General features: G+C 39.7%; 1 protein-coding gene across 1 annotated transcript in view; it reads right to left on the bottom strand.

Moving 5' to 3' along the window:
• The window catches only part of dnah2 (dynein, axonemal, heavy chain 2), a gene marked incomplete at its 5' end in the record, with an annotated part of 165,133 nt that overhangs the window by 94,276 nt on the left and 57,083 nt on the right, over window positions 1-13,774 (bottom strand). The window contains 9 exons of the mRNA XM_081349604.1: window positions 1,527-1,683; window positions 3,773-3,876; window positions 5,374-5,535; window positions 5,744-5,907; window positions 7,915-8,089; window positions 8,255-8,411; window positions 9,530-9,730; window positions 12,656-12,848; window positions 13,228-13,375. Coding sequence (XP_081205730.1) covers window positions 1,527-1,683; window positions 3,773-3,876; window positions 5,374-5,535; window positions 5,744-5,907; window positions 7,915-8,089; window positions 8,255-8,411; window positions 9,530-9,730; window positions 12,656-12,848; window positions 13,228-13,375 — 1,461 coding nt within the window. The remainder of the gene's footprint in view (window positions 1-1,526; window positions 1,684-3,772; window positions 3,877-5,373; window positions 5,536-5,743; window positions 5,908-7,914; window positions 8,090-8,254; window positions 8,412-9,529; window positions 9,731-12,655; window positions 12,849-13,227; window positions 13,376-13,774) is intronic.

The following is a 13,774-nucleotide window of genomic DNA, read 5'->3' as shown; positions in this document are numbered from 1 at the left end:
TGATACGCTGATTTACTGCTCAAATAACATTTATTACAATAATCAATGCTCAAAACAGTTGTGCTGTTTAATATTTTTGTGGAAATTGATTTTCTGTGATTTTATTCTTTAATGAATTAGAAATGTAACTGGTAACTGTACTCTTAAAAGAAAATGTTCTATATAAAACCTTAAAGGGTTCTTTTAGTTTTTAATAAACTAGATTTAGTTTGAATTAATTCATTTTTAATTTTAAATACATTTTATGAAATACAGCTCGCAAACACTTCAGAATTTTTTTTAAAGAACCACTAAGCATGAAAGTATAATGCAATCATTTAAGAAATTTCTCCTTATACTGTATAGAACCTTTTTGGTATAAAGGGTTCTCTAAAATTGAGTCAAGAACTCTAGGGTTCTATACTGAACTCAAATTTGTGTGCAACTTTATTTCTTGTGATTGTGACTTTAATTCATGCATTGTGACTTTATTACATTTATTTTTCATAAGTGTGACTCACATTGCGATTTTGACCTGATCTTTTACTCTGAGGCAGAAACAGGCTTCAATAGAGTGACATGCAAAACTAAACTTAGCACCGAAGCCCTACTTTTATTGCTGCTTCTATAGGATGCTTCTGCCACTTGCTGCAATGTGTGAATGCAGGCCTAAAGGTTCAAATAAATCAAAATCTGACTCTAAGTATAACCCCACAACAGTCTGATAGCTTTGTGCTCAAGACCACCATCTCCTTTCCATTCAAACTGTTTGGCTAATGAAACCCACATCTGCACTGAGGCCAGACTCTCTACTGGGGCGATCTGACTACAGGATGTCACCCTGAGGATATCATCTTTGACCTTCCAAACCCGACCTCTGACCATAATCCTCTTGACAGTGACTTTCCTTTTCTCTTTAACATACCGAACCTCTGAGGATCTTATGCACTGTGAGAGGAGCAGAGAGAATTGAACCTTGATGAACCCAAAGTCCTTCACAGCGACAAAAGAAATAAGGAAGAAATGAAGTTTCCAGTTACAACTGAAAATGAGTTTTATAGCCTGATACTATTTGAATCATAGCATGTGCTTTTTAACCATTGTATTTTTTTCATATGAGGTCCACTAATAATGTTACTCGAGAATGATGCAGTAAAGTAGTTTTGAATGAAAGTTTCAATGTGTTTTTAAATACTCTCTCAAGGGATCAAGGACAATTTGATTTCTCTTTCTTTGACACTACAAGTGCTTTTAAAATGCAGAATCCAATACACTGATCGGAAGAACCTGCCAAGTTGAAGGACGCTGTTAATTTGCAATTAACCATATACATCAGCAAACTCCAAAACAAAGGAAAGCTGATAAGAAAAGGGTTCTCTGTTGCACTTTAGCACTCTTTTTTTTATATACATTGTTCTCTTTAGGATCTTTCACTGAAGAATCATTATTTTTTTAAAGAGTGAAATTATACTCAAAATGAAATAAATGAAGCCAAATGAGAAAGAGAGAGTTCTGAAGAAGGATTGAGAGAGAGGGTAATATCATACCTGTTCTATTGAGAGCTCTTTGCTGGCCGCTCCTGATATGTCACTGATACGCTCGGCATGTTGGTCCAGACCCAAAGCCACAATCTTCTCCAGAGTGAAGTCTTCACTGGTCGGGTCAAACGTCTGCTGTGCCTCTTGCCTTATTTGATCCCAGTGTCTAAAATAAACAGATCCACACCATCTTTTGATGATAAAATCTGATTGGCCAAAACCCTTTGACACTGACATATGAATCTGAGTTCAAACAGGGTGAAAAAAACTTTTATCAAAGCCATTTGATCTATTCCAAAACCAAAACCTATGGGCTGGCATTTTAAGACATCATAGACACAGTTTCCAACTCAAAGGCTTTTCCAAAAGATAGGCAACTTAATTATGCTGCCTGCTAAGAATGCTCATTTTGGACAGATTCTAAAGCAGCAGCAATATTTATAATATATAATATATATATATATATATATATATATATATATATATATATATATATATATATATATATATGAACTATACAAACACAGTTCAGTGTAACTAAAAATAAAGCATCTTATCCAATGTTTGTGTGCTTATTAGGGTATCCTCCTGTTTTCTTAGCAACATTAATGCCAAACCCTATAGGACAAAACATTGAGTAAGATGTGAGTTGCCGTCTATGTAGTGTGGTTAGGATGATGCCTTAGAAGACTGCTGTCTATGTAGGCAGCAGGCTGCGAGGCATCTTAAGAGGTTTTAGATCAGAGCTATTGTGTAGGCCTTTAGGAGAGATGAGGTTGGTGATTCATTAATAAAAATATCTAATGGAATTCTTACGCTAAAATTATGAGAGTGTGTGCTATTCAAAGTATTTTGAGAGCTGAAGGAAGACTGCGCTGGTTAGTCACAAAAGACTGGTCACTAGTCATGTTGACGGTCAGATTTTGTCATAACAAACAGGTGTGACGGCCGACGACAGCGCAAGGATTGAATTCTCCCGTGAGAGATCCCGTAGTCATGACGCACAGCTTGTTGTCTTCTCTCAAAGAAATCCACAGAGACCGACTGTACATCTGATCCACAACAAAACACAACACCGCTATTTCAAAAAACCCATCCTGCCAATGACTGGCCCCTCTGAGACCGGGCCCCGGCATTCTGGGACGCGATCTCTCCTACGAGTGCCTGTTTTTCTTTCGCTCTTCTCGTTTCCCGTTCTGTCGGTCATGGACTTCTGAGGCTGGAGCTCTGTTTATTTTCATCTGCTTCCCTGATGTGCTGCGCCGGCCAGCGGGAGACGCTAACAGGGATCTTTCAGAGGGTTACATCAGTGTGATTAGCCGGCTGTCATCAGGGGAACGTGAGGCCTGTCTCTGGCGTCTCCACCAGGGCTGTTGTAGCACGCCTGATTGGGGCCGATGGGCTGTTGTTTTGGGAATGCCAGATCCAATCAAATGGCTTAGGAAGCGAATGACAGGGCAGAAGAAAAACGAAGAGCGGAAAATGTTGCGTTCTCTCGGCAGGGAAGGCGCCGGAGTGCACAAATGCTCTGCGTGAGAGAATACAGAGAGGTGACGAGCTGTAACTGAGGGCTCGCTGTCAGGGTGTGGGATTACAGCTGATCCTAGAACAGTAATCGGCACCAAACCGCTGCCGCTGATGATTATCAGCTGGACTTCACAACAGACCTCAGGTCACAAGCTAAAGAAGGCAATCTCTCCAACATAGAGCAGTTATAAAGAGCGATTGTCCAGAGAAGAGGCAACATGAAAGACGACGGTGTCATTTTTGTCAGGGACCACTCTTGATAAGGAGGATTAGTGCGAGAATGACATTTCATTATGCTGAGGACATGATGTGTGTGTGTGTGTGTGTGTGTGTGTGTGTGTGTGTGTGTGTGTGTGTGTGTGTGTGTGTGCAGAGTTGGCAGGTCTGTGCAACAAAAGTAGCCCAATGGCAAGTCAAAAGTAGCCCAAAATTGGGTGGAAATCAACCCAAGGAAAAAAACAAATTACCCGCGGACTAAGCACCACTGTGTGTGTGTGTGTGTGTGTGTGTGTGTGTGTGTGTAATCCTGGTAAACCCTACATTTTGGGGACAAAATGTCCTCAAGACAGCTGGCTAATCACACTGATGTAACCCTCTAAAAGATTTTGGGGACAAAATGTCCTCACAAATATGGCAATATCCGAAATCCTTGTCCTTTTGGGGAGATTCTTTGTGTGTGTGTGTGTGTGTGTGTGTGTGTGTGTGTGTGTGTGTACGAGCACCCCCACCTCTCTCTCATGGCTGGATTCCTGAAGTCTGTGATCAGTGGGATGATTTTCTTAAACTGTTCAATCCTGCTCTTAGTGAAGTCCACAACCTCCCAGTGCTTGTCCTGAAAGAACACACACACACACTTCACCATCATTACTCTATAATAGTCAGGATCCCACTGCAGGCTGAAGTGTAAAATGCTGAGTGCTGTGTTGTGATGGGCTGATCCCCTGTCAGTGGAAGAGCACCCAAAGGGTCTGAAGCAAGCAGGTGTTTCTAATCTGCTTAAAGCTAAATGTCAGGATAATGAGAAGCTGGTGAGAAGAGAAGCTAAATTAGCTTTAAAGGGTAATTAGCTACACAAAAGAGCTTTTATCACAGTTACAAAGGGAAACGAAGGAATGAGAGTCTCTGCTGGACCCTAATGAAGTAGCATCAGTATGTGTGTGAGAACAGCAGAAGATGAGTGAGAGACAGAGACATCACTGACGCCGTTAAGTGTCGGCCCGATGGCTGCTAGTTTTTTATGTGAAGGGTCTATACAAGATCTTAGTACTCAATCCGCTAATTGTGACGCTCAATTAAATTAATCATTTAAAAAATACAAATATTATTTGTGTTATTCACATATATTATGGTGCTCGTATTACCACACCTGGACAGAAGCAACAGGAGTCTGCGGCAATACTGAAAGGATATGAAGTATGAAAATGAAGCCTTAGCAAATCAAAAAGTTTGAAACATTATTTTATATATAATTTACATTACAACACACACTACCATTTTAATGTTCGAAGTTGGTAACATTTTTGAAAGAAGTCTTAGAACAGTAATACTGTGAAATATTATTACAATTTAAACAACTGTTTTCTATTTTCATCCCTGTGTTTGCAAAGCTGCATTTCTCCAGTCTTCAGTGTGACATTCTCCTTCATAAATCATTCAACTATGCAGATTTGCTGCTCAAGAAACATTTGCTAATTAATATGATCAATGTTGAATACCGTTGAGCTGCTTAATGTTTTGGACACTGTGATTGATTATTGTTTCCTAGGATTATTTGATGAATAGAAAGGTCAGAATAACAACATTTATTTATTTAGCTGAAATATAAATATTTTACAACACTAATAATGTACTTCATCACTTTTGATAAAATTCAATGTATCCTTGCTGAATAAAGGTAATTTCTTTCAACCAAAAACATTTTTTTACTGATCCCAACGTTTTGAACGGTAGTGTATCTGCTTATGACGACCTTATTGATCACTTTCTCACAAAGAAAATCAGATGTGCATTTGTGAGATTTTGAATGAATGTTTTGTTAAAACAGCATAATACATCCACCTATGTTTATTTTTATTTTTATTTTTAATAATGCTAATATTGTTAATATTTTATTTTTATATTAATATATTTATGTATAATTTTAGTTTTTTTTAATATATTTTTTAATTACATTTTTAACAACAGCTTAAACAAAGTCTGTGCTGTTCTATTCTGAGAACTAACATTGTTTATTTGAAACTGCCATAAATGCAAGCTTGGTCCCTGAACTGACTAATGTTGAGCACCAGGAGTACAGAGTAAGTTGCCTTGATCTCTCGGCTGATCTTGCCTTGATCTCTCGGCTGAGTTTGTGGAGTCTCTTGAACATGTTCTGGCCGGTGTTGTCCATGACCTCAGTCTGTAGAGAGGCCAACTGACCTCCCTTCCACTCGTCCCACAGAGCCTCCCACTGCTGGGCGATCTCCCATACCTGCTGCAGGTAATCCATGTCCTACAAATACACGCACATGAACACCATCTAAACATCACCATAACCAGAAATCACCTTCCTCAACAGCATCAATAGTGTTCAATTCGCTGTTACACAGTGATTTTCCCTCAGCCAAAGAGCTGTTTGTGCTCTGTTGTGCTTAGCGTTGAATGTGTCAGTGTTGTATTGTATGGAGAACATTTTTACTGTAACAGCAGTGAATAGGTACCTTCTCTAGATTGAGGATGTCATTAGAGGCTGGTTCTTCAATATCAAAGATGCTGAGACCGTGACGTATGCTCTGCTCCTCTTCTTTAAGAGCCTCCAACTGGGCACGCAGTTCTGACACCAGCTCTAGTGCAGAATCTGGGGCTACACTACTGCCAAACGGACCTGCACATAGATACATGCACAAATAAGATACACAAAAAAACCACACAAATGCCCTGCATATGGTTAATGATTAAAAAGATGCACATTCAGCTGTCATTTCCCCAGGGAGCAGCTTGTCGCTCTAAAAAAAAAAAAGGCTCAATGGATTCCTACTGGCAAGAAAGTTAGCAAAGTGAGCATGTTTCTATTAATGTGGATTCACAGTTGGGAGCTCAGCAGGTCAGCAGGTCTCTTTCCTGAGCAGCATGCGAGTTCTGGCTCGGACCCAGCTCCGCAAACAGGCCCGCACTCCCACAATCCACACGCACTTGCGACAGCTTTGATTTACGAGATATTTGATATTTCAAAAAGCACCTCATTCATCTCAGGATGGCAATACACAACACGTACAGTAACACACACGAACGCGCTCGCACAGACATCAGTATAGAGGCCATTATCTGCCCTAAAGGCCTCTGTGATATGTTTACAGGCGCGAGTGTTAACGTCGGTCAGCGTTTATAATGCATTCCATCAAACTGGCTAAATCACACACCTACTGCACATCTACAGCAATTACAAAAAAACACACGTTTACACAATTCTGCATAAAGGCGAGCCATCAAGCATCGCGTCGAAATCCATCAGGGATCTCCAGTTAATATTTGTGCAAAGTCTGATTTACTGAAGCATTTAGCACATTCTGAAGTGCGTCGCTGGAGCGGAACGATTTCAGGAGCACGGGTGTTGAGAGGTTTGATGACGCCCATCCTCTCTCTCAGTTGTGCCTGACTAAAACGTAAAGAAAATCTAATTAGCAAATGTTAAAATGGGATACATATTTGATAAATCTGCCTTGGAGATTTCAACCAATCATGTTTAATTGGGCCTGTGTTTTTTCTCAGCGCCGATTCTGAGAGGGAAAGTCACACTGGGTCCGTGGAGAGCAGGAGATGAGATTTTGAACGGGCACCTTGGCAGGGGCCAGTAGTATGTGTTTGGACTGAATGAGTGTGATATTATTGAAACCATCTCCCTCTCTTGAATACAAATTTCTCTCCGCACAAAGCTGCTTCCTGGCCTCATTAACCTGAAGGAGCCCGCCATTGTTTGCTGGAACAATCCAAACAATCCAGTCGTTCTACAAGTTGCAGCTGCCGCCCACATTCGGAAATTGTGGGATTGTGGGAAATAATAACGATGAGCGACAAGCGTGTTTGCCACGTGTTGACTTAGCGCAAAAGCTAAGACTGTGCCAAAACTCCAACTTTGTCTGAATCAAGACGGAAAGGCTTTTGGATTCATAGTGGGAGGAGAAGAACATAGGAGGAAAGACGCGGGGAAGGAATGGCAGGAGATCAAACTGAAAAACAACAGACTTCACAGAGCTATCAACGATCACAAGGAAACGCAAACACAATGGAAACGAGATGGAGAACGAGCGAGCAAAGAAGTGCAAGAAACACAGGAAGGAATGAAAGAAGAGGGAAGGAAAAGTAGGACGAAAACTCTGTCCTCTTTGATACAGTTCGGCACAACGTGGCTGTTCGTGAAGAGAGGTGGCAGTGCGAGATAGAAAAAAGAACTTTTCAATCCCGTTTTTAATAGAGCAGAGAATAAACAGCGCAGAGACACCAGCAGGAGGTAGAGCAGCAGTACGGGACAGAGAGAGAGAGAGAGAGAGACAGGCTGAGAGTGCAGTCAAGGGCACGATGTCAGTGTGACGGTCACTTCTGCGGTAGGTGAGGCTCCATGGCGTTCTAAAACATTATCTCAAGGCTAATTGGTTGTGATGTGCCGTGGGGCATGTGGGAGGTTGATGGCTCTACCCAGCACTCCCCACCATGCAGAACACCCACGGTCCCAGAAAGCAAAGGCCTGCAGTGCTGCACATGTAGCGAACTGACCTACAGAATAAGAGGCATGCTGGGATGTGAAGCTCACAGTAGGCTCTGAGACAGTACTTGACCGTGTGTGTGTGTGTTTTCCCATCCTATAACAGTCGAAGATGTGTATGTGTGTGTTCACCATTGCTAATGAAGCTCTGTAGGGCCGACTGTGTCTTCTTCTTAAACTCCTCAGAGGAGAGGATCAGCCCACTCTTCATCATGTCTTTGTGTTTCTTCAGCATGATGTCACTGTCAATCACAACCTGCTGGAACCACACCCACTCTGCATTCAGAGCCACCAGCAACTCCAACACCTACAGAGACAGAGCGAGAGAGAGAGAGAATATAAGAGCGCTGACTCAAATAAAAGCGTAGTCAAATATGGAATAGAGGCGGGTGATGAAAGTGTATTTAGGAGACAATTTGACTGGAACACCTGAGGGAGTGTGTGTGTGTGTGTGTGCGCGTGCGACACTCACAGCGGGGTCGACGGGAACCTCGTATTTCTCAAGGATGGCAAACTGATCATGAATGGGTGGAATCTGACTTTCGATTTTACTCAGATCTGCCTGCAGAGTTTGCAGAAGTTTTAGACTCTCTTCCAACTCCGCCAGAGTCTGAGGAGGCTGAGACAGCCTGAAAACACACACAGTCAATGACTACATGCGCATGCTAAATATTTAATGCCTATTCTAAGTCAATTAAGCACAATAACAGAACTAGCCACATACAGTATTGATGCCCTGTTTCTTATTGAGCTGTCTACTAAGATAACATTTGGAACTGAAAATGAAAGCACACAAAACACAACAAAGTTACTAAAACTTGAACTAAAATTAAAATAAAAAATTAGCAGTAATTCAAAATATTAATAAAAACTATAATAGTATCTCAATGATTCTAAATTAACACTGGCTCAAGTCAACCAAATAGGGGTGTAACGATACCCTCATTTTACGATTCGATACATATCATGATACTGAACTCACGATACGATATTATTGCGATACTCCAAGATATATGGTAAAAGGTTTACAAAAAATTAACTGTTGATTAAAATGCTAAATTGTGGGTTTAAATGAATAGGCTTGGACTTGGTCCTGGAAACCCAATGCACAGGACAATAGAGACACCAGAATAAAAATATTCATGATTCTGAAGCTGAAAATACTGAATAATTTAAGACGAATTTGCTTACACTCTTTCACTGACTAGATATATTTAAAATAACGTAGGCCACTTTATACTGGTAACATCAGACATTTGGCATTATCAGGACACACAAATGTTCCCCCATTGCATTATTATACATTATATTCAACCTTATATTTAGTAGTTTATTGTAGTACTGACACTAAAACTCTGCATGTATTGCTATATATTGTTACACGATATATTGTTACACCCCTACAAAAGAGCCCGCCTCCAAATCTCCATATTCTCTTTCGAGTCGACAGAAGTATTTATTAGCGTCAGGCTTAGAAACATGCTAACGTCAGACTCTATTGAAATCAACAGAGAGGTTTGTCGAGTCTCTTATGCTCTTCACGTGAGGGGTGTTAATTGGCGTGGCATGCATGAGTGACCATTAATCACAGTCGCTGCCCATGAAGAGCGTTTCAAATCGGTCACTTATGAGGTTTCATTTCAGTTAGGATCCCAGCTGCTTATAAAGACAGCAGACAGCGAGGCAGGGTTTCGGAACAGTGCTTTGAGTGGGTCTCACACACACACACACACACACACACACACACCTGAGAGCGTTTTCCTGCAGGAAGCTGTGCAGTTCTTTGAGTTTGGAACTGGCCATAAGGCTGAGCAGCTGCGTGAACTTGCTCTGCCACTCGTTACAATGTTGCAACAGAGAGAATTTGAGTGGAGAACAATCCAGCAACACGAACTGCAAACTTAACACTGTCTCCTCCTTCTGGACGTTGTTCGCCACCTCTGTGTATCTGTACAAAGAGAAAGAGAAAGAGAGAGAAACAGACAGGGGGAGAGGGGGAGGGGGGGTGTAAATGGAGTGAATAATTCTCTTGAAACTAATCTTGAATTATATATTTAAAAATTATATATTTAAAAAATCCTATTATGCAAATTCTAAACACAAGAGACGTTCGCCTTTCTAAACAAAGATTACATTAATATTTAATGTTTTATTTTAGGTTTTTACATAATTTTCTATTACCGCAGTCCTGATTCAAAATGAAGATTGTTTGCAGTTGTGTTTTGGAAATTAAGACATCAGATACTAGATAAAATCTATAAAATAAGTAAATTATACTTTATTATACATTCATTATAGATCCCTGAATAATAATGAAAACCACCTTGTGTCCATCAACTAAAGTTCTCAAAAACAAAACTTTTTGCTGACTTGTGAAAAGAATTTTGCAAATAAAAATGTATTCTCCCATGATACATCAGTAAGTGGAGAAGTTCAAGGACGGACACTTGGATGCTTGTCTCTAGATTGTTCTTTCCTAAGAATGTTGTGATTGTATCAGGACTACATTTTCTCCACACTGTTTTCTCATTACCACTACTAATGGTACATTTTAACAGACAATGATTTAAATTATTAATAATTGCCTCTAAATTACTTTTTGTTTAAATGGATCTGTTAGATAATGTAATTTGGTGATGTATTTTTTTTTTGCTCGGTCATGATGGCTGCGCTATTAACTGCCATTTAATTTGTCATTTCAGCAGCACAACGTACCTAAATTTCAAGAAAATAACTGAAGTGTGCAGCATGAATTATTTCTGTGAGTGAGTGTAAAGAAATAAAGCATGACTTAGATTAACAATAGTCATTAAAAAAAGTGTCTGCATGCATTATTTGATGTGGAAAAACTTGAGACATTAAAGGGATAGTTCACCCAAAAATTAAAATTCTGTCATAATTTACTCACAATCAAATTGTTCCAAACCTGTATAAATTTCTTTGTTCTGCTGAACACAAAAGAAGATATTTTGAAGAAAGTTTTAAATAAGCCACTTTGGGGCACCCTCGACTTCCATAGTAGGAAAAAAAAATACTATGGAAGTCAATAGTGCCCCAAAACTGTTCAGTTTCCAACATTCTTCAAAATATCTTCCTTTGTATTCAACAGAAGAAAGAAATTTACACAGGTTTGGAACAACTTGAGGGTGAGTAAATGATGATGAATTTACATTTTTGGGTCAACCATCCCTTTAATTGGGACAGCAGGCAACACATAATGCCCTTCCAGCTCAGGACAGACAGCACAACACAAACATGCAAAAGGTCATTAATGCGCAATCACACACACACACACACACACACACACACACACACACACACACACACACACACACACACACACACACACAGAGAGAGCCTTCAAGGATCCACTGTTGACATGATAAAAATTTGGTTAGTGCAGATCAAATCTTTAGGGAAGAGATGTGGACAGGACTGGCACCTCTGTGCTACAGACATGTCAACAGTGGCGGCTTGTCAGGGGAGACAACGGAGGCACAGCCAACCCAAAATTTTGAAGCGAAAATGGGAGAAGGACGATTTAATGATAATAAAACAAGCTTCCCTGAGCATGCCGAATCTGACAACGTAATTATAATTACAATCGTTCGGAAAACTGTGCTAAACGCGAGTCTGAGGGGATAGAAAGGGGGAGGGGGAGGCCAGAGACTTTTGCCTCTGTTGGAAAAATACCTTATCACCAATGAGTATTTCACATTCAGCATTAGAGTGTTGAGGAAAAAAATACATTGCAGAGGAGGCTAGACTCCATTGCTATATGAACCAATCATTGTAGAGACGTAAATTGGGTGATATTAGTTTGAACTGATCCCGTCGATAATGTACAGACTACCTTAATTATGGAGAGCAGAGATATTGATATTGAGGCTAGGTGAGTGAATTTATATAATGTATGTGAAATTATATATATTGTCTTGCTGAATATGTCATATGGGGATCCCCAGAACCCATCGTTTTCAAGTGAACTCAAACACACCATTCTGGTGTACTATATCATTACTTGTGTATTTTACATGAAAAGAAATGCATGTATGAAAGGATGATTTTGAATCAATCAGTGGATTTGTTCACTAAATAAACTTTTATTTTATTGGTACCACTACAAATAATTCATAGGTTCAAAATAGATACTTTCGCTGAACACTGCAGAAAGCGAAAATACAGCAAATACAAGTATTTTGTCTGTCATACACACGACTTGTATGACAAGACATTTTTTTCATTTATATTTAGCATTATTAATCAGCATTTTAAGAGAATTTCATAATAAATGTTATAAGGGGAAAAAATAATTTATGGCAAGGAAAGAACGTAGTTAACTTTTTCTGCTCACGATGAAGGCGTTTTGATTATTATGTCCATTGTTTGTTTGTTTTTAGTTTAGTTTAATTTTAAGAAAAATATAAAAATGGTCCAGAGTGGTGGACTCTGGTCAAAGACAATGGTCAAAACCCTGAACCACAGTATCTTTTATCAGTCACATGGCCTTCTACCATACATGGGTATCTAAATGTAAAAATAATAATAGCCTGATAAAACAATAATCATATCCAATTGGGCTCAACTAATAATATTTTGTTGTTGTTGTTGTTCTAAGACACCATACTTTGCCTCTAAAGGGCCCAATATACTCATCTTTGATGATTATTTTGACTGTTTAGGATTTTTTTCCCCTTTTACAAAGTACTACTGCTGCCCAGATGGAAATCTATAACTATTCCAAAAAAGTATTGCCCGGACCTCCACTGGGAAGGAAATATAGAGACCGGACCTCTTGGATTTAATTAAATACCCCTGATTTAGACGCTGCTTTTACAACATTACACAGTCATTTTGAAGGAAAGATAGAGACCTGGCGATGTCAGCGTCAAAGGAGGCTACTGTGGGGTTGAGCCGCTGGTAGCGCTGTATAAAGCCGTCTTTTTCGATTTCCCAGATCTCTCTGTGTTTGTCCCAGGTCTTCAGATAAGTCTGGAGGAAAGATGCATTAGTCACCATTCCTGCAGCTATGGCTCCCTGAATCTTACAGATCTCTTCATCTTGCTCTGAAATCAAAAGAAAGGGAGGAAGTGAGAACAACACAGAAAGCATTGTTGATGCCAAACAACCACTGATGAGCAATTCACAAATGATGATGTGAATGGATTTTTCACCTAAAAATGGAAATTCTGTCATTATTTAGTCATCATTGTGGCTTTGTGTTTATTTTACTTTATTTTTCAGAGAAACATAAAAGGAGGAATTTGAAGAATTGTACAAAAAGAGTGGACCCTATACAATTCTTCATAATTTCTCCTTTTGTGTTCCACAGAAGAAAGTCATGTGGGTTCGGAACGACATGAGGGTGAGTAAACAACAGGAATATAAAATGGGCATAAAGGACAAATGGAGGGATGTGGTGAATGAGATGGCGAGAGGGTTTACCGATGATGCTGTGGATGGGGTTTCTCTGCGAGTGCTGGCGGGTCAGTAGATCCGGCAGACGTTTGAACACTGAGATGGTCTTGATGAGCTGAGAGCTAATGCTGTTCACTATGTGCGCCAGTTTCTGGAGAGAAGGAGAGAAATCCACCTGGAAAAACACACACAGAGAGGAAAAATACTTAATTAAAAGGGCAAACAAGAACCATCCACCTCTTCTGCTTCCTTACTTCAGAGACATTGCTAAACTCAATTGGGCAAAGAACAGAACTACTCAAAGCTGGTCAGAGATATTGTTAAAAAAAAACTAAAGCCTTGACTTCCTTGAATTATGTGTACTTGTCTTATATAATTATTTAATTTTGGTCTGCAATGCCAATGCCATTTAATTTTGGTCTGCAATGACAGGTGTTGATGCTCTCAATTATTTAAAGGGGTACTTCACTGCTCGCAAAAGGGGCTTTCAATAAAATGTGGCTGCCTATGCAGCAGAAAGGACTTTTCTTTTCTTTTTTTACATCGCTACCTTACTAGAGAAAAAACGCCCTTT

Source organism: Scardinius erythrophthalmus (genome assembly GCF_964197995.2).
Source record: "Scardinius erythrophthalmus genome assembly, chromosome: 2".
Lineage (NCBI taxonomy): Eukaryota > Metazoa > Chordata > Actinopteri > Cypriniformes > Leuciscidae > Scardinius > Scardinius erythrophthalmus.
Note: the sequence above shows the minus strand (reverse complement) of the source record. Positions and strands in the feature narration are given on the sequence as shown.